Consider the following 18,269-nt stretch of genomic DNA (forward strand, 5'->3'; position numbering starts at 1 on the left):
AGACTGAACCCTGTCAGAGAGCTCGAAGAAGGAAACGTCTTTCAAACCGAAAGTAGACTGCGGTCAAGTGGGCCGCGCGTCGAAAATACACGGTCAAGCCAGCCGCACTTTTTTTTAGTTTGCGCGTCTATTCCTGCACTTACGGTATGGGTGCTGGAAACGGTCTAAATGCATTTAAAGACGGCAGTTTCCTTTATACTCTTGCAGTTAACCGTAAAAAGGGCAAGAACATAAAGAGACATCAGATAAGTTATGTATTGCTTTTTCCCCATCTTATTATGACTCAAATAATTTTTTATATAAAAAAAGTCTTTTATTTTCGAATATGTTCTTTGTATATTTGCTATACATCATATGTTAATGTTAATATTAATGGTAATTATTATGAATCATTTATTAATTTGATTTTTTAAATTATTTTTTATTATTTTAATGTTTTATATATATTATACATTAATTATTATACATTATGAATATTAATTAATGTTAATGAGTTTTATGCATAATTTGTTAATTTTATTACATTTTTGTTGGATTGTAATGTTTAATATTCGTTTATTGTTCTACATTATTAATGTAATCATTAATCTTAATAGTAATGGTAATTAATATTGATCATTAATTTTACTATTAAATTACAATTTTTGATTTTAATGTTTTATATATACAATAATTATTAAACATTATTTATGAATTTTAATGTTAATTATGATACAGGGTTAATGTAAATTGTTTTATTTTTATATATAAAACATACATACATACATCAAAAATAAAAATTGTAAAAAGTACCTTTATAGGTTTGCTCATTCTGTCAACTGATATTTTTTCAGGGTCACCCTAGATATTACTGTACTCATTGTCAAATCATTTTACTGTACAGTTTGGGAGAAAATTAGTCAAACTAACCCACAATATCCATATAAAAAACACACTCATAAAAATATTTTCTTTACAGGTTTGCTCATTCTGTCAACTGATATTTATTCAGGGTTAACCTGGCTATTACTGTACTCATTTTCATATCATTTTACTGTACAGTTTGGGAGAAAATTAAAGTCAAACTCACTCATAATATCAAAGTGCATTCAAGCACTTGCACTGTGGCCCATATTCAAACACTCATAAAAATATTTTCTTTATAGGTTAGCTAACTCCTTCAACTGGTTTTTATTCAGGGTTAACCTGACTGTTACTGTATTAATTTTCAAGTCATTTTACTGTACAGTTTGGGAGAAATTTAAAGTTAAACTCACATACAATATCAAAGTGCATTCAAGCACTTGCACTGTGGCTCATTTTCAAACACTCATAAAAATCTTTCCTTTATAGGTTTGCTCATTCTGTCAACTGATATTTATTAAGGGGCACCCTGGATATTACTGTACTCATTGTTGTATCATTTTACTGTACAGTTTGGGAGAAAATTAAAGTCAAACTCACCCATAATATCAAAGTGTATTCAAGCACTTGCACTGTGGCTCATTTTCAAACACTCATAAAAATCTTTTCTTTATAGGTTTGCTCATTCTGTCAACTGATATTTATTAAGGGGCACCCTGGATATTACTGTACTCATTGTCATATCATTTTACTGTACAGTTTGGGAGAAAATTGAAGTCAAACTCACCCACAATATCAAAGTGCATTCAAGCACTTGCACTGTGGCTCATTTTCAAACACTCATAAAAATCTTTCCTTTATAGGTTTGCTCATTCTGTCAACAGATATTTGTTCAGATTTACCCTGACTATTACTGTACTCATTGTCATATCATTTTACTGTACAGTTTGGGAGAAAATTAAAGGCAAACTCACCTTCAAACATCAAAGGTCATTCTAGCACTTACATCATGTCTTATTTTCAAACACTCATAAAAATCTTTTCTTTATAGGTTTGCTCATTCTGTCAACTGATATTTCTTCAGGGTCAACCTGACTATTACTGTACTTATTGTCATATATTTTTACTGTACAGTATGGGAGAAAACTAAAGGCAAATTCACCCTAAATATCAAAGTGCCATCTAGTACATCTAGTGCCAACGTATCCCATCAGATGGTTGATGTGCCAATTCATCAAGGGAGTCGCCCATGAGCTGAAGGCTATTCTGCAGTCACACAGGGCCCCAAACCCATCTTGGAGATGTCTGTCATGACCACTTTCCTTCTGGAAACAGAGCCCAGCATTATCCTGTTCTAATAAAAATGGGACGATTTCAAGGGGACCAAGAACACAGTGGTGGCGAACTCTAAGAAGGTGCAGGCCTGTGTGCCACTCACGAGGTGGAACATGTCTTTCAACCAATGCTGTAGTGGTTGCAAATGGCCTAGCAGCTTCTGAAATCTATTGAGGGGAAGAATAGACCCCAACTTGAAGGAGGCTGCCATGCTCCCGATTTTCTGTTCTGTTGCAGAAAAGAGAGGGCCGCATCTACACACTTCATAAAGTTATGCAGAGCTAGAGAGAGTCTGAATGGAAGGAATTTATATTCGTATATCACTCCCTCAAAGGCAAATCTCAAGAATGGCCTTTTGTGGGGGACTTTCTAGATATGAAAGTCACAGTCTTTCAGATAGACCAATATAAATTAATCTCATGAGGATCCGGTTCAGACGTCACAGATCAAGAATGGGCCTGAGACCGCCATCATTCTTGGGAACGAGGAAGTAGCAGCTGTAAAAGCCTGACTCTCTGGATTCTGAGGGAACTACCTCCGCATCGCCTTTTTCTAGCAGATACTGCACTTTGGATTGGAGTACATGAGACCTGTTGCCTGAGACTGAGGAGTAAATCATGCCCAAGAGGTGTGGTGGTCTGTGAGCGAAATGGAGCTAGTAGACTCGTTCTATTATTTCCAATATCCAGCTCGACAGCATGGGGATGGCCTGCCATGCCTGGAGTCGAGTGGTGAATTATTGAAGTGCTACTGGCTGTGTTTTGCACTGAAGAAAGTAAGAGGCACCTGTCACAGCATTGAGAGGAGGGGAATGCTATTTTCGTGAGAATGCAAAAATTTTGCTTGATGTGTTACAGGCTGCATCTCACGCTGGAGTGGGAGAGCGGCATCTGTTATAGCATTGAGAGAAGGAGGAATGTTCTTTTCAATGACATTTGTCTTTTTTGATGAACACAATCAGAGTTATATTAAAGGGTTAGTTCACCCAAAAATCACATTTGTTTCATGTCAAATTATGATATTTATGCAAAATCCAAGATGTTTTTTCATCCTCCATTGAAAGCAACAAAGTTGCAACATTCAAGGTCCAGAGAAGTAGTAATAGCATCAATTAAACTGTCAACATGACTACAGTGTTACATATCTGCTGTGTTGTGTTTCTTAGTTTGACTTAGTTTCTGTCAGTCTGTTAATTATGTAATTAGTTTCCTCCTGTGTTCATTTACTCCCTTATTAGTTCCTTTGTTTGACTTCACCACCAGTCCCACTCCAGTGCCAGAGGCCAGCCAACCACCACCAACGATGAACGATGTGACGGAGATGCTGTTTGAGCCCACCGCAGACAGTGGAGACCGGGCCCATACCAATGATAAGGACAGAGTGTTTTGTAGCCCAGACCACCTACAGAGTCTGACCAGGTGCGCAAGCTGGCAACACCATTCATCACTAAGTTAGTGATTGTGGAGTTTGAGGGCTGGGAAAAAAACCCCACTGCTGTGGAAATGTGTATGTCAAACTCTGGCAAATATTTTGATGAACTGAAGGATTTGTTGAAGTGATCTTGATAGACTTTTTCGGAGAGGTGATTCTACCCTGTATTTCCAGCGGGGCGCTATTCTGCCTCCCACCTGCAACTCCACCCTGGGGTCTCTTCCTCTCTGGTCTCTGGTGTACCATCTGGCTATATCTCCAGAGTCTCCTGTATCTCCAGCACCTGTATCTCCAGTGTCCCTTGTATTTCCTGAATTCCCGCCCAGCCTCCCTCTCACACCTCTTCATTCAGCCAGTTCCTCAGCCCCACCATCGTTGCTGTCCTGCAGCCTTCCACATCCTCCACGTGCCAGCAAGAGATGCCAAGTGTCTTCAGGCCACCAGCTCCTTCTTGCACAGAGGATCCCGTTTCCACCTCCAGCCTCTGTGCCCCATGCTCCACCTCGGTCCTTCGACACTTCAGATCCACCATCGGCCATACAGCTTCTCTGGGTTCCCTCATCCCTCAGGCTCCCCCTTGGTCAAGCATTGGTTCTACCTTCCCCCCAGCTCTGCCTCCATCCTCAGTCCCACCAGCTCAGACTCTGTCCTCAGGATTCCCGGCCACCTCGGTCACCAGGACAATCGGCTGCACGTGAGCTCATCAGCTCCATCTGGGTCTCCATCTTCGGTTGCATCTCTGTTGGTTGTCCTCAGGGTGTTGTCTGCCACCAAGTCGACTCCAACATGACTTTTCCAACTTGCGACTCCTGCAGGGGCTGCAAGAGTTAGAATGCACTTTGATATTGGAGTTTTGCCTTTAATTTGATCCAAAAATGTACAGTAAAATGACATGAAAATAATTACAGTAATAGCCATTGCTATTTTGAGCAAATATCTATTGACAGAATGAGAAAACCTCTAAAGAAAAGATTTTTATGAGTGTTTGAAATCAGGACATGATATGTGCTAGAATGAACTTTGATGTTTGGGGGTGAATTTAACTTTAATTTTCTCCCAAACTGTACAGTAAATTGATAAGACAATGAGTACAGTAATAGTCAGGTTAACCCTGAATAAAAATCAATTGAAGGAATTAGCTAACCTATAAAGAAAAGATTTTTATGAGTGTTTGAAAATGGGCCACAATGCAAGGGCTTGAATGCACTTTAATAGTGGAGGTGAGTTTGACTTTAATTTTCTCCCAAACTGTACAGTAAATTGATACAATAATGAGTACAGTAATAGCCAGTGTGACCCTGAATGAATATCAGTTGGCAGAATGAGCAAACCTATAAAGAAAAGATTTTCATGAGTGATGGAAAATGGGACATGGTGCAAGTAATAAAATGTACTTTGATATTGTGGGTGAGTTTGACTTTAATTTTTTCCCAAACTGTACAGTAAATTGATAAGACAATGAGTACAGTAATAGTCAGGTTCACCCTGAATAAAAATCAATTGAAGGAATTAGCAAACCTATAAAGGAAAGATTTTTATGAGTGTTTAAAAATGAGCCACAGTGCAAGTGCTTGAATGCACTTTGATATTGTGGGTGAGTTTGACTTTAATTTTCTCACAAACTGTACAGTAAAATGATATGAAAATGAGTACAGTAATATCCAGGGTGCCCCTTAATAAATATCAGTTGACAGAATGAGCTAACCTATAAAGAAAATATCTTTATGAGTGTTTGAATATGGGCCACAGTGCAAGTGCTTGAATGCACTTTGATATTATGAGTGAGTTTGACTTTAATTTTCTCCCAAACTGTACAGTAAAATGATATGAAAATGAGTACAGTAATATCCAGGGTGCCCCTTAATAAATATCAGTTGACAGAATGAGCAAACCTATAAAGGAAAGATTTTTATGAGTGTTTGAAAATGAGCCACAGTGCAAGTGCTTGAATGCACTTTGATATTATGAGTGAGTTTGACTTTAATTTTCTCCCAAACTGTACAGTAAAATGATACAACAATGAGTACAGTAATATCCAGGGTGCCCCTTAATAAATATCAGTTGACAGAATGAGCTAACCTATAAATAAAATATTTTTATGAGTGTTTGAATATGGGCCACAGTGCAAGTGCTTGAATGCACTTTGATATTATGAGTGAGTTTGACTTTAATTTTCTCCCAAACTGTACAGTAAAATGATATGAAAATGAGTACAGTAATATCCAGGGTGACCCTGAGTAAATATCAGTTGACAGAATAAGATAACCTATAAAGAAAAGATTTTTATGAGTGTTTGAAAATGAGCCACAGTGCAAGTGCTTGAATGGACTTTGATATTGTATGTGAGTTTAACTTTAAATTTCTCCCAAACTGTACAGTAAAATGACTTGAAAATGAGTACAGTAATAGCCAGGTTAACCCTGAATAAATATCAGTTGACAGAATGAGGAAACCTGTAAAGAAAATATTTTTATGAGTGTTTTTTTATATGGATATTGTGGGTTAGTTTGACTAATTTTCTCCCAAACTGTACAGTAAAATGATTTGATATCTAGGGTGACCCTGAAAAAAATATCAGTTGACAGAATGAGCAAACCTATAAAGGTACTTTTTACAATTTTTATTTTTGATGTATGTATGTATGTTTTATATATAAAAATAAAACAATTTACATTAACCCTGTATCATAATTAACATTAAAACTAATAAATAATGTTTAATAATTATTGTATATATAAAAACATTAAAATCAAAAATTTTTATTTAATAGTAAAATTAATGATCAATATTAATTACCATTACTATTAAGATTAATGATTACATTAATAATGTAGAACAATAAACGAATATTAAACATTACAATCCAACAAAAATGTAATAAAATTAACAAATTATGCATAAAACTCATTAACATTAATTAATATTCATAATGTATAATAATTAATGTATAATATATATAAAACATTAAAATAATAAAAAATAATTTAAAAAATCAAATTAATAAATGATTCATAATAATTACCATTAATATTAACATTAACATATGATGTATAGCAAATATACAAAGAACATATTCGAAAATAAAATACTTTTTTTATATAAAAAATTATTTGAGTCATAATAAGATGGGGAAAAAGCAATACATAACTTATCTGATGTCTCTTTATGTTCTTGCCCTTTTTACGGTTAACTGCAAGAGTATAAAGGAAACTGCCGTCTTTAAATGCATTTAGACCGTTTCCAGCACCCATACCGTAAGTGCAGGAATAGACGCGCAAACTAAAAAAAAGTGCGGCTGGCTTGACCGTGTATTTTCGACGCGCGGCCCACTTGACCGCAGTGAAAGACGACTCGATTCCGACGAGAAGAACATTTATACATTTCGAATTAAAACTGTAATCTGTCTTAAAAACCGGTCACAACCTTCACATCACGGTAAGTGCATTAATGGGCTTCTGATGTCATATTATTGTACAGTTTTCGTGTCGCTATCATGTTAAAACTCGATCTTTAAACTTCAGCGGACATTTTATGGAGTTGTGACACACTTAAAATTGAACAAAACAAAGTTCATCTTCAGGATTATAACAATATCGAGCTCCAAGGATTCTGCTTTTAGTTGAGATTAATGTAAGGATTCTTTACACTCTGAAGTTTACAGAGGTCCCAGCGAACAGAATTTTGTTATAAGAACGTTCTCTAAATATTCAGTGTTGGTTCTGGGAACGTTAAAAACGTCCAGTTTTCTTGACGTTATAGGAATGTTTTTATAAGGTATAACGTTCCTCAAACGTTCTTTCAACTTAATTTTGATCTAAAATTCAACATTGTAGGAATGTTGATTTGTAACATTCCAAGAACATGAAAATGTCCAGTTTCCGAAACTATACAAAAAGATTTGACAAAATGGGCAACACTAGTCATGGATTTAAGCTCAAGGATAGAGGTGATAAAAATGAATGTGTTACCTATTGCTTTATTTATTCATTTCACTGCCAGTTTGTATACCAAATACTCAATTTGATAAATGGGATAAAGTGAGTAGATTTATTTGGAAGGGGGCAAGACCAAGGGTTAAGCTCAAAACTCTACAACTAGAAAAAAAAAAAAAAGAGGAGGACTTGCTCTTCCAAATTTTAAAGAATATTTCCTAGCTGCCCAGCTGAGATATATAATTTTCTGGTGCTCATCAGAATATTACTCCAAATGGAAACACATTGAGCTTAACTACGGATCATGTCAGCCACAAGCAAGGTTGGGTGAGAAAACATTTAACCAACTTATAGAACCAAATCCTATACAACAATTAAGATCTGGTGGGATGTAATGAATAAATACAAAATGGAGGAGGATTGTAAATTGTTGATCTGGCCATTGTACTCTCCAAAATTCAGATGTGGTCAGATGGATAGCACATATACAAGATGGATTGACAAGGGAATCACTGCAGTGTGTACATTAACGGATGGAAAAAAGTTTAAATCTTTTGAAAACTTGAAAAGGGAATTTGACTTGGAAAACTCTGATTTATTTAGGTATTTCCAACTAAGACATGTTTACAAAATTGCAATAGGTTTGACTCACTATACATAAAACAGAAATGGGAAGCAGAACTGCAGCTTAAACTGTCAGAGAATGATTGCCATTCAATCTGTCTTTTACAACAAACTTCTACTAGCTCCAGACAATGGAGAGAATTTGGCTGGAAGAACTTGATGAGATACTTTATTACACCCCTCATTAAAAGCAAACAGTTAAAAAACCCCAACAGTGTTGGAGACTCTGCAGGGATGTCAATGTCAATCATTCTCATATATTTTGGTCATGTATAAAAATTCGCCCCTACTGGGAATCTGTATTTTATTAAAAACTTAAAAAAACAAAATCCCTCATAAAAAAATGGTAATTTTCTGGCAGCAGGGGCGCCAGAAAAATACCTTAAATTAACGGAAAATAAATGTCTTATTAAATGTCTTAAAATAACAGTTATTTTCCATTATTTTATGGTATTTTTCTGGCGCCCCTGCTGCCAGAAAATAATCTTTTTTTAACAGGATTTTCTTACTTAATTTTTAATAAAATACAGTTTATAACCATAATTTTACATTAAAAAGCTAAAGAAAATACAGAAGATTTTATGTAACAGTGTACAAAATATCGAATGACCCACAGACTCTGTATTTAGGCCTGTTAACTAAAGATGTTGTTAGAGGGGAAGACATTTATCTATTCAAAGTGATGCTGAAATCAAGTAAGAAAGTTATAATGAGGAATTGGTTGAAAAGTGAGCCTTTGAGTCTGGACCAATGGAAGAATATCATGGCGGAAATATTTGCAATGGAAAAAATGACCCACGACCTGAGATTGGAAGCACATAAATGTAAATAACGATGGTGGAAATGGACCAGCTATGTAACCCACTCAAATATATGAAACAAATGGAAGATCTGTATTTGTAGCACCCTACCAGTTGTTATCTTGTTCATTGTGAAAATTAAAAAATGCAAAAAAAAAAAAGTAAAAAAAAAAAGAAAAAAAGTCCAGTTTCCTTAATGTTAGTAGAATGTTATTTAAAGGTTAGTATGATGTTCCAGAAGCATTCTTTCAATCATTCAAACACCTGCTGTGAACAAACACTGAAAGAAAGAGAAATAAGAACACAAACTGCGTCTTTCTTCAGCCACAGCCTTAGAGCTCAAGAGCTCAACTAAAGCAAACACTGATCTCCATGATGGTGACCTCAAACTAAACATCTAAACCTCTGTTAATTCTCAATAAGAGCTTCTGTAGACGTATGACAGAAATAAAGTCAGTCTGGTTAGTAATAAGTGAAGCAGGTAATGCTGTTTGTGGAGTTGTTTAATCAGATCTTCAGAGATTTAATGTCTTTTATCTTCAGTTCATCTAAGGCTGTGGCTGAAGAAAGTTGTAGTTTGTGTTCTTATTTCTCTTTCTTTCAGTGTTTGTTCACAGCAGGTGTTTAAATGATTGAAAGAATGTTTCAGGAACATCATACTAACCTTTAAATAACATTCTACTAACATTAAGGAAACTGAACATTTTTATGTTCTTTGAATGTTACAAATCAACGTTCCTACGATGTTGAATTTTAGATCAAAATTAAGTTGAAAGAACGTTTGAGGAACATTATACCTTATAAAAACATTCCTGTAACGTCAAGAAAACTGGATGATTTTAATGTTCCCAGAACCAACACTGAATATTTAGAGAACGTTCTTATAACAAAATTCTGTTAGCTGGGGTGAAATGTAAACATTTAAAGTAGATACTTTAGATACTTCCGCGGTTCTGTAGGCGTCGATTCACAGACGATCAGCTTCAATGAGAAGATCGATTATGACACAGAGATGTATTTTTGATGGCTACAAAAACTCTATACACTCCTGTCAAAGTTTGTGATATTTAAAGGATGAAGCCTTTAATAATACCTCATGTGAAAAAATACTAATGTTTTTGACCCATAGTAAAGTATTTGAACTAATTTGTTGTGGTAATTGTATAGTTGCTGTAATACACTGTTAAACCTTGCTGTAAAAAAAGACCAAATTCTGACAGTAAACAATTTTCCATTAAAACACTAATGTAGAAAACAATGTATTCTTGGGAATATTTGACGTTTTCGAGAAAATAGCCTACAGGAATATACTGTGAGTTAACATCGCTCAAAGTCGACACTCAGAGGCTGTGTTCTAAATCACACCCTATACCCTCATTCACTATTCCCTACATTAGTTCACTAATAGAGTGAATGAAAACACGTGTGAATTCAGACACTGATGAACATCCCATAGAATATTGAATATATTATAGACTGATTAATAAAATAATTAGTCTATAATATTATTACAATAATCAGAGGAGCACCTGCACCTTTTTCACTTAAAAAAAAAAAGAAGAAAGAATGAATGTGTTTGAATAATATGATTAGGGGACTTTCTGTTTGTGTAAATCTAATTAGGGTTCAGAGAATTTATTTTGTTCCACATTAATTTCACACAAATATGTGGCTTTGTTTTATTAATATAGTGTATACTTTTTTCTTTATTTACCCTGAAAGAAGGGAAGTGAAATGTGACAACATGCCCCATAGGTAATAAAATATTTTGTCAATAAAAGACAATTATTATTTTTTTATTAAAATATTAGCATTTTTTAGAAATTCAAATTTAAATAACTTTGTAGTTTGACAATCACACAGCCTAGGTCAAAACAAACAGATGAAGAAACACATTCAGACATTTAGAAAAATACAGAGCTGAAGAAAACACTCCCACACATTTCTTGAAATATTTTGTAAATGTTCAGTCTTTATTGCCCTATTTTTCCTCCACATTTGTGGCTGTTAATTTTGTGGGGGTTATAACAGGTGCTTGCTATAGACCTTTGTCAGGATAGACACTATATTGTACTGTATGTGGATGAAAACAAAGCTGTGAGGGACAGACCGACAGTCTTTACAATGACGTGTGTGTATAATGGTCATAGATCGCATGTAAGTTTCAAAACTGTTTTATGGAGTTTTTGTCTACTGAAAGTTTTTTGGTTTTATGTATGATTTGTTTTGTTTGTCTGTTTCCATATGCAGGTTTAAAGTGATTTTCTCATTATGGGGAATGTAGGGAGCAGTGAGAGAGCTGTAGAACCTGACCATGTGTCTCTGAAGAGTGATCAATCCATAACTCCTCCTCCTAATTTCAATGATGATGTCAGGTGAGGATAAACATGTAGTGGGTAATTTAACATTGGGAGTCAAAAACACATTGAGTGCACACAGAGAGATAAGCTAGATGTTGTTTTTTTTTTTTAAATTTCTCATATCTGCGAACAAAAGAAAATTAACATTGACTTTTTTTACTTTTTGAGGCGGGAATCAAGATGGTGGGATCATTGTCCAGCTTAAGTAAATTCAGTATTGATTCATTCTGTTGTAAAAATCAAGAATTAGTTAATTTATCTATATATCAGCACTGGAGTGAACGGCGATGTCATCATCCAGCTCAGTTCTGTTCTCATTCAATAGTGTCAATGCAGACAGATCAAAACACTGCTGAATATCAAGTGTCCCCGACTAAGCAAGCCAGAGGCGACAGCAGCAAGAAGCCAAACTCCTTCAGGTGACAGAATGGAGCTCAGTCAGGGGCCAGTTCTCCTCTGGCCAACAACGAACAGTGCATGATTATGATTCAGGTCATAACCCATGTAGAAAGCAACGTTCTTGTGAACCTGAGCAATGTTCCCTAAAAGTCCTCTAAAGGTGATGAAAATTCAGAACCTTTACAGAACATTCAGGATAAAGTGCTGCAGTTTAAGGTTCCTTTAGGGGAACTTTCCATTTTGGTTATTTTATGGTCACATAAGAACATTACAAAGAGGACATTTGGGAAGTTAACAGAACGTCCTATAGTGATAGTCCCCTAAACATTCCCAGAACATCCTGAATGTTCCCTGAAGGTCCACCAAATAACGTCCCCCAACCCTTAAAAGAACTCCACATCGTGACCGTCTCTGATGTCAGGTGACATCCTTGACTCCATGCCCTTGTCAAACAATCCTAAAGGATTCCAGAAAGAAAGTTGTACAGGATTCTAATTAGAATTTCTATAATATTTTGGAACCATTCCTATATTATTCCTACTCAGGACTCATCTTATAGACATAAATATAATTTGTAGTGTTCAAAGGATTTGGTTCTTTTTCTGTTCATTTTCTTTGCTATATTTTTACTGACACAATGTACACTGTAAAAAATAAACTTTAAAAAAAGAGTGAAATGCATGACATTAAAGATCATTCAAAACATTAAAAAATGATAAATGACTGGGAAAAGGGGAAACCGAATATAAACTGTAAACTATGCTGATTCTTGATGTCTGTGTGTGCCTAAAAGAGAGATATTTTAATTATTATTTTTTTTTTATTCAGAACAACTTTTGCAAAATCCTTTGGATAGTATTGATAAAGCTGATCTTGTGCTGTAGAATCACAGTGCTGCTGTAATCAATAATGTAAATCTAACTCAGAGATTGGGCTCTAAATGAGTTCAGTGATTCAGATCAAATAATGATTATGTGAAAACATAACCATCAGCTGATCATCTTTTCTCTTCGCTTGACTGGCTGTTATAACTCAGTTACAGCAGCCAAACAAAATCTAATATTAAATAGTCAAGGGTCAAGAGCTCAACTAAAGCAAACCCTGATCTCCATGATGGTGACTTAAATTGTGATTTTCTCCTTTGGTGATTCTGCTTGTTATCATCAGGTGTCTTCAATAATGGTCAATCATCACTCAATTTATCACTTAATTATCTCATTAACTTTAACACTGCTTCAGTGGGTGGAATAAAAATTATGGCAGAACTTTTACTTTCTGAGCTCTGGACTTTATACCTCTGCCTGTAGGATATTTTTTTTATATGTAGGCACATCAGGAAACATTAAAAATGATAAAGTTAACGTCAGCCTGTAATGAGATTATTTGTATTTCAGTTGGTTTATCATCAGAATATGTAATGTAACTTCTCTGTTTCCACCTGTAGGTCCAACTTGATAAAAAATCCCAGAGCCAAAGGTGATTCACATAATTAAGTTTGTTCATTAAGTGTCACTATTTAATAAATGAATTTTTGCTTCAGCTAATGTCTCTTTTCTGATGTTATTATTAGATGGACTCCAAGGATGGGAGATTGTAAAGAATGGAGGTGACGGCTGGGTGACAGGAACCAATAATAAACCACATCCAGACGACACGGTCACCAACTGTTTTATAACATCTTACTGGTATGTTTAGATGCTTCAAGAAAGTTTTGAGCCCGTTTCTTTTCATGTAAAAATATGAAACTAAATCGGTCATCAAGCCAATCCACACATAAATCACACATTTGTCCTCAGTTTATGTTTGAAGCGACAGCTGATTGATTTGAAGAAAGAAGGCTACAGTGATGCTTTCATGGATCTTCGGCAACCTCGTATCAGAATATCAGACTGGTGAGTGTTCGCTGAAACTTCATTGCATCCTACAGTATCTTAGGTGGTGAACTTTTATAGTGCTGCACGATATTGGAAAAAGAAAATTATTGTGATATTTAGTTTTTCTGTGAAGAATGTTGCAATTATTAAAAACACAGGAATGTTCACCAGGTAATTTGAATATCATAGAATGATTGGGTGGTTTTGTAGGGGGTGTTACGAACTCTCCTGTTTAGGGTAGAGAAGAAAGTTCTAATATGAAAGCACACTGATCTGAAGTCTTATCTGCAGGTATGCTCCACGAGCTGATTGTGGGAGTGAGTATCAGATCTGTGTAGAGCTGCTTGATCAAAATAAAAAACCCATCAGATCCTTTAAGCCTAAGAAGATTGTGTTTCAGCAGTGGAATGATGAGCCGTGGCGTCGAGTGAGTCGAATAATACACACCGTCAAATTCTTCTTCTGCAATCAAACTTAGTCAAATCGCTGTTGTCCCTGTGTATGTTCTGCTTTATTTCAGGTGACCCATGTCTTCAAGGATTATGGTCCTGGTGTCCGGTTCATCCGTTTCACTCACGGTGGGAAGGATATGCAGTTCTGGAAGGGCTGGTATGGAGTACGGATCACTAACAGTAGTGTGAAGATCTGCAGAGAGGTAGAGTTTTCCAGCATGATTTTCTGATCAAAACAACAAAAATAAAATCTTTCTTTTAGGCACACACAGACATCAAGAATCAGTGTATGAATCTGAATAAATCAGCCGTATCCTGGTCATTCTGAGAGATTTGATGTTGTTCCTCAGGTTCTGTGTGGAGTTTGATGAGGTCATAGAGTTTGATGAGTGACATATAAAGGAATCAGCAGGAAAGAAGGGAGAAACTGTGTTTGGATCTACTGGAGTCTGTACTACACTGATAACAGATTCACTCTCTCTCACAATAAGAAACAAACTGTTATACCTGTCCCTTCAGCCCGCTGTAATAGAGTAGGAGTGTATGTGGACGTGTCGGCCGGCACTCTGTCCTTCTTCAGCGTCTCTGACACACACACACTCACACACTTACACACATTCAACACCACATTCACTGAACCCCTCTATTCTGGATTTAGACTTTAAATCCAGCATAAATGTAAATTTAAAACAAACTTTAAAACAAACTCCAAAAACAAATCAATTTTTCCTGTTTTGTTTTGTTTCTTTTAAAAAAGAATTGAAAATGTATGTTAACACTTTTTCATCCTCTGTAAATAGGAAAGCAAGAAAAACAACCTCAATTTGTAATGACTTTAATTTGTACACTCTAATTGATGTATAAATCAATGTCTTACCCTAATGTTCTTTTTTCTGTTTTATATCCTATTTTTCTTTTATCATCTTTCTTTTTTAACAAATAATTGTTAATTTTTTCTCCTATATGTTCAGATGATATTGAACATACTTATTGATACATTTTGTGTGTTGTATATAAAGTTGTATACCATTAATGTCATCTTTGTACTTTTTGAAATAATAATAATAAAAGACATAATAAAGCTCTCGTTCACTGATTCGCTCCCTTCTGTCTGCTCACATGCTCTGATAATAATAGCTTTTGTAGCACTATATTTTGATAATTGGTCAAAAATAAATCTGTTACATCAGATTGTGTTGCTTAGAACTGAATAAAAAATAATACAATATTTAACATTACTTTCATACAGGCCTATTTTCTGTCCAATTTTTCTGAGTTACTTTAAAAAAAAAAAGTGGTTATTTTATTTTATTGGCTTGTATTTTTAAATTCAGATTCAGAAAAATAGTATTTAATTAACAAGCCTAATAATAATACAACTATACAAAAAAGTAATTGTCGGTTTTCAGCCAAGCATATCCAGAATTTTTATTTCTGTTTCCAAGAGCAACTGTAAAGTGAGTATCAGTAGTGGCTCCTGGTCATACATTTAGGTAGGGCAGATTCTGGGTCTTGGTGCTAGTTTATGATAACCATTTTGTAAGCTTTATCCACCTGTTTCCGAGGGGCGCTAGTGTACACGTCCTGACCCTGTGTAACGGAGGCCAGCTAGTAGTTGTTGTTCGAGTAAACCTCACTCCTCTGATCTCAAAAGATGCTCTAGCAACTGACGGAAGAGGTTGCAACATTTAGCTTCGTTGTTAAAGTGTCTGAATCCTACGCCAGAGATCCAGGTTTGAGGCCCGTGCAGAGCGGTGCGAGTAGAATGCTTGAACATGTTGAAATTGCAGCTTTTCTTTTTGAAAAACAACTTAATCGTGCAGCATAGTTGTGTATCACGGCTACTTGCGCAAGTTATCAAGGTTGAGACCACAATCGAGCTGTTCAGTTATAAAGGTTTTACTGACACCAATAACGATTTTATGACAACTAATCTTTTGTCTAAATTACAATCTTTGTGGATGTGGTTGTAGTTATGGCTAATAACAAGAAGCTGTGAGTGAGACCTAGTAGTTACAGTTTAGCTGCTACCAGCAATTTTACATGAGTGGGAGAGGCAGAATTGCTCTTTCTTTTCAATATAACTTAAGTTGCACATGATTTCCAATCGGTTTGGTTTGTTAAAAACATCTTACATTATGATACAGGAATTTGCTGGCTTTATAGGAGAAGATGCCAGACTTTTGTGCAGCCTAGTAACATGTAATAATTCAAATTATTTTATAATAATAGTAATATTCATATTATAAAAGTGTGTATATATATATATATATATATATATATATATATATATATATATATATATATATATATATAATCATGTTGCCATTCTGTACACTGAGTTTTTAGATTTATTGATTTAACATAAATACCTTGTGCGTGTGTATGTTCATTGCACTTATCTGTTCTGTTCAATGTTATTTTTTATATGTAAGTCCATGGTTATAATTATTTATAAGTATGCAGTGTCATACGTACATCTCTGACGTTTATAACAAACCAAACAGTTTGACAATCGGTAGAAAACTGAGCAAGTTATGGTTATTTAAAAAGTACATGCACCATTAAAACACAATGTTACGAGTGAGCGAGCTGACTGTGACAAGATGGCCGCCAGGTGCGGACGTCGACCTCCATTGGCCAGCAGCGCGGACGAGACATCTAGCCTTTATCATGTATACCTATGAGTAATACACTTAGCAGCGTCTACACTGCTGGAATTTTAATAGAGAAGAAGAAGAGAGCTAGTTCAAGATGAGCATTTATGGTTAAAACTCATTTTAATTTTGTTTTAGAAAATTAGTGATGGTTTCTCTAGATAAGACTCTTATTCCTCGTCTGGTATCGTTTAAAGCTCTTTGAAGCTGCACTGAAACTGACATTTGGACCTTCAACCTGTTGAACCCCAGTGAAGTCCACTATATGGAGAATAATCCTGGAATGTTTCCATCAAAAACCTTCATTTCTTTTCGACTGAAGAAAGAAAGACATGAACATCTTGGATGACATGGAGGAGAGTAAATTATCAGGAAAATTTAATTTGAAAGTGAACTAATCCTTTAACGTTATCTCATTTCTGCTCGCCTTCAGCAAAATATATTTGATACAGATAGATGTAAGCAAGTGCCGTTAGTATTGAAGCCTTGGAAACAAAACAACTGTTCAAAAACAAAATTATAAAAGTGAGGAGAGCAATGAGCTAAACATCTGCTGGTTTGATGACGCAAACGAACCGCGGGTCGGACCCAAATAATATAATGTGAACACAGTCCAGTGGGGGAGCAATCGAACTCGGGTTCGGTCCAGGCAATCGAACCAAGTGTGAAAGCACCCTAAAAGTTGCATTATATCAAACTTCTTGGGCCCTATTTTAACGATCTAAACGCAAAGTGTAAAGCGCATGGCGCAGGTGCACTCAGGGCGTGTCCAAATCCACTTTTGCTATTTTAACGACGGAAAAACGGTCCGTGCGCCGGGGCGCATTTTTGAAATGGGTTGTCCCTATTCTCTTAATGAGTAATGGGCGTAACGTTCAATAAACCAATCAGAGTGTCATCTCCCATTCCCTTTAAGAGCGAGATGCGCTCGCGCCATGGCGGATTGCTATTTACATGGCGGAATTTGTTGGCGTAAAAGCTGAACGCTTTTCAAGCAGAGAAACCGATCTGCTCGTGCGCGAAGTTAAAGCGCGCGAGCAGATCATCTACGGGACAAGCAGGATATAACATTATATATATTATATAATTATATATTATATAACATATAACATTATAAAATACACTGACTTATTAAACACACCGATTCAACTGAGGAGTTCAACGAGTGATGTTTTGCTGAAATTAGGCTACCTGTTAAGTGGCCAGTCAATCTTTCAGTCGTCTGCGTTGGATGTAGGCTTTCAAATAGCTCAGCACGATGAGTCAGTTAATATGTGTGTGTATTGGCACGATTGTTCAATTAATTAGCCATCATTATAAGTAGTAATAGGCTGAATTGAAAATAGGTAGCCTAATTCTAATACACGCAATGACTATTCATCATTACATTTTTATATTTATGTAGCCTACACAATAATATTCTTTTACACTGTAATCCTTTTGTTTTTAATATTTGGCATGTTTGTGTGATGCGCATCCCTGTGTGTAATAAGGAAAGTCAACGCGCACTGTGGACGCGCCCAGAGGCGCAGTTTCTACCAACGCGCTCTAACAAAAAAATA

At 35.6% G+C, this 18,269-nt stretch overlaps 1 protein-coding gene across 4 annotated transcripts; it reads left to right on the plus strand.

The window, feature by feature from the left end:
* LOC125271148 (F-box only protein 6-like) lies at positions 1-15,152 on the plus strand. Of its 4 annotated transcripts, XM_048195139.1 has the most exons (9): positions 1-55; positions 6,958-7,044; positions 11,216-11,340; positions 13,169-13,200; positions 13,295-13,409; positions 13,521-13,616; positions 13,890-14,025; positions 14,119-14,253; positions 14,401-15,147. In XM_048195139.1, exons 3-9 carry the CDS (start codon positions 11,237-11,239, stop codon positions 14,416-14,418), a joined length of 636 nt encoding a protein of 211 aa, XP_048051096.1. In that variant the 5' UTR covers positions 1-55; positions 6,958-7,044; positions 11,216-11,236; the 3' UTR covers positions 14,419-15,147. The 4 variants fall into 4 exon arrangements, with proteins under 4 accessions (XP_048051096.1, XP_048051093.1, XP_048051097.1 ...); XM_048195136.1 differs by lacking the exon at positions 1-55 and having other exon boundaries at positions 6,875-7,044; positions 14,401-15,146; XM_048195140.1 differs by lacking the exons at positions 1-55; positions 13,169-13,200 and having other exon boundaries at positions 6,875-7,044; positions 14,401-15,148.
* Positions 15,153-18,269: the final 3,117 nt, after the last annotated feature.

The sequence above is a fragment of the Megalobrama amblycephala genome, linkage group LG7 (assembly GCF_018812025.1).
Source record: "Megalobrama amblycephala isolate DHTTF-2021 linkage group LG7, ASM1881202v1, whole genome shotgun sequence".
NCBI classification, from domain to species: Eukaryota; Metazoa; Chordata; class Actinopteri; order Cypriniformes; family Xenocyprididae; genus Megalobrama; species Megalobrama amblycephala.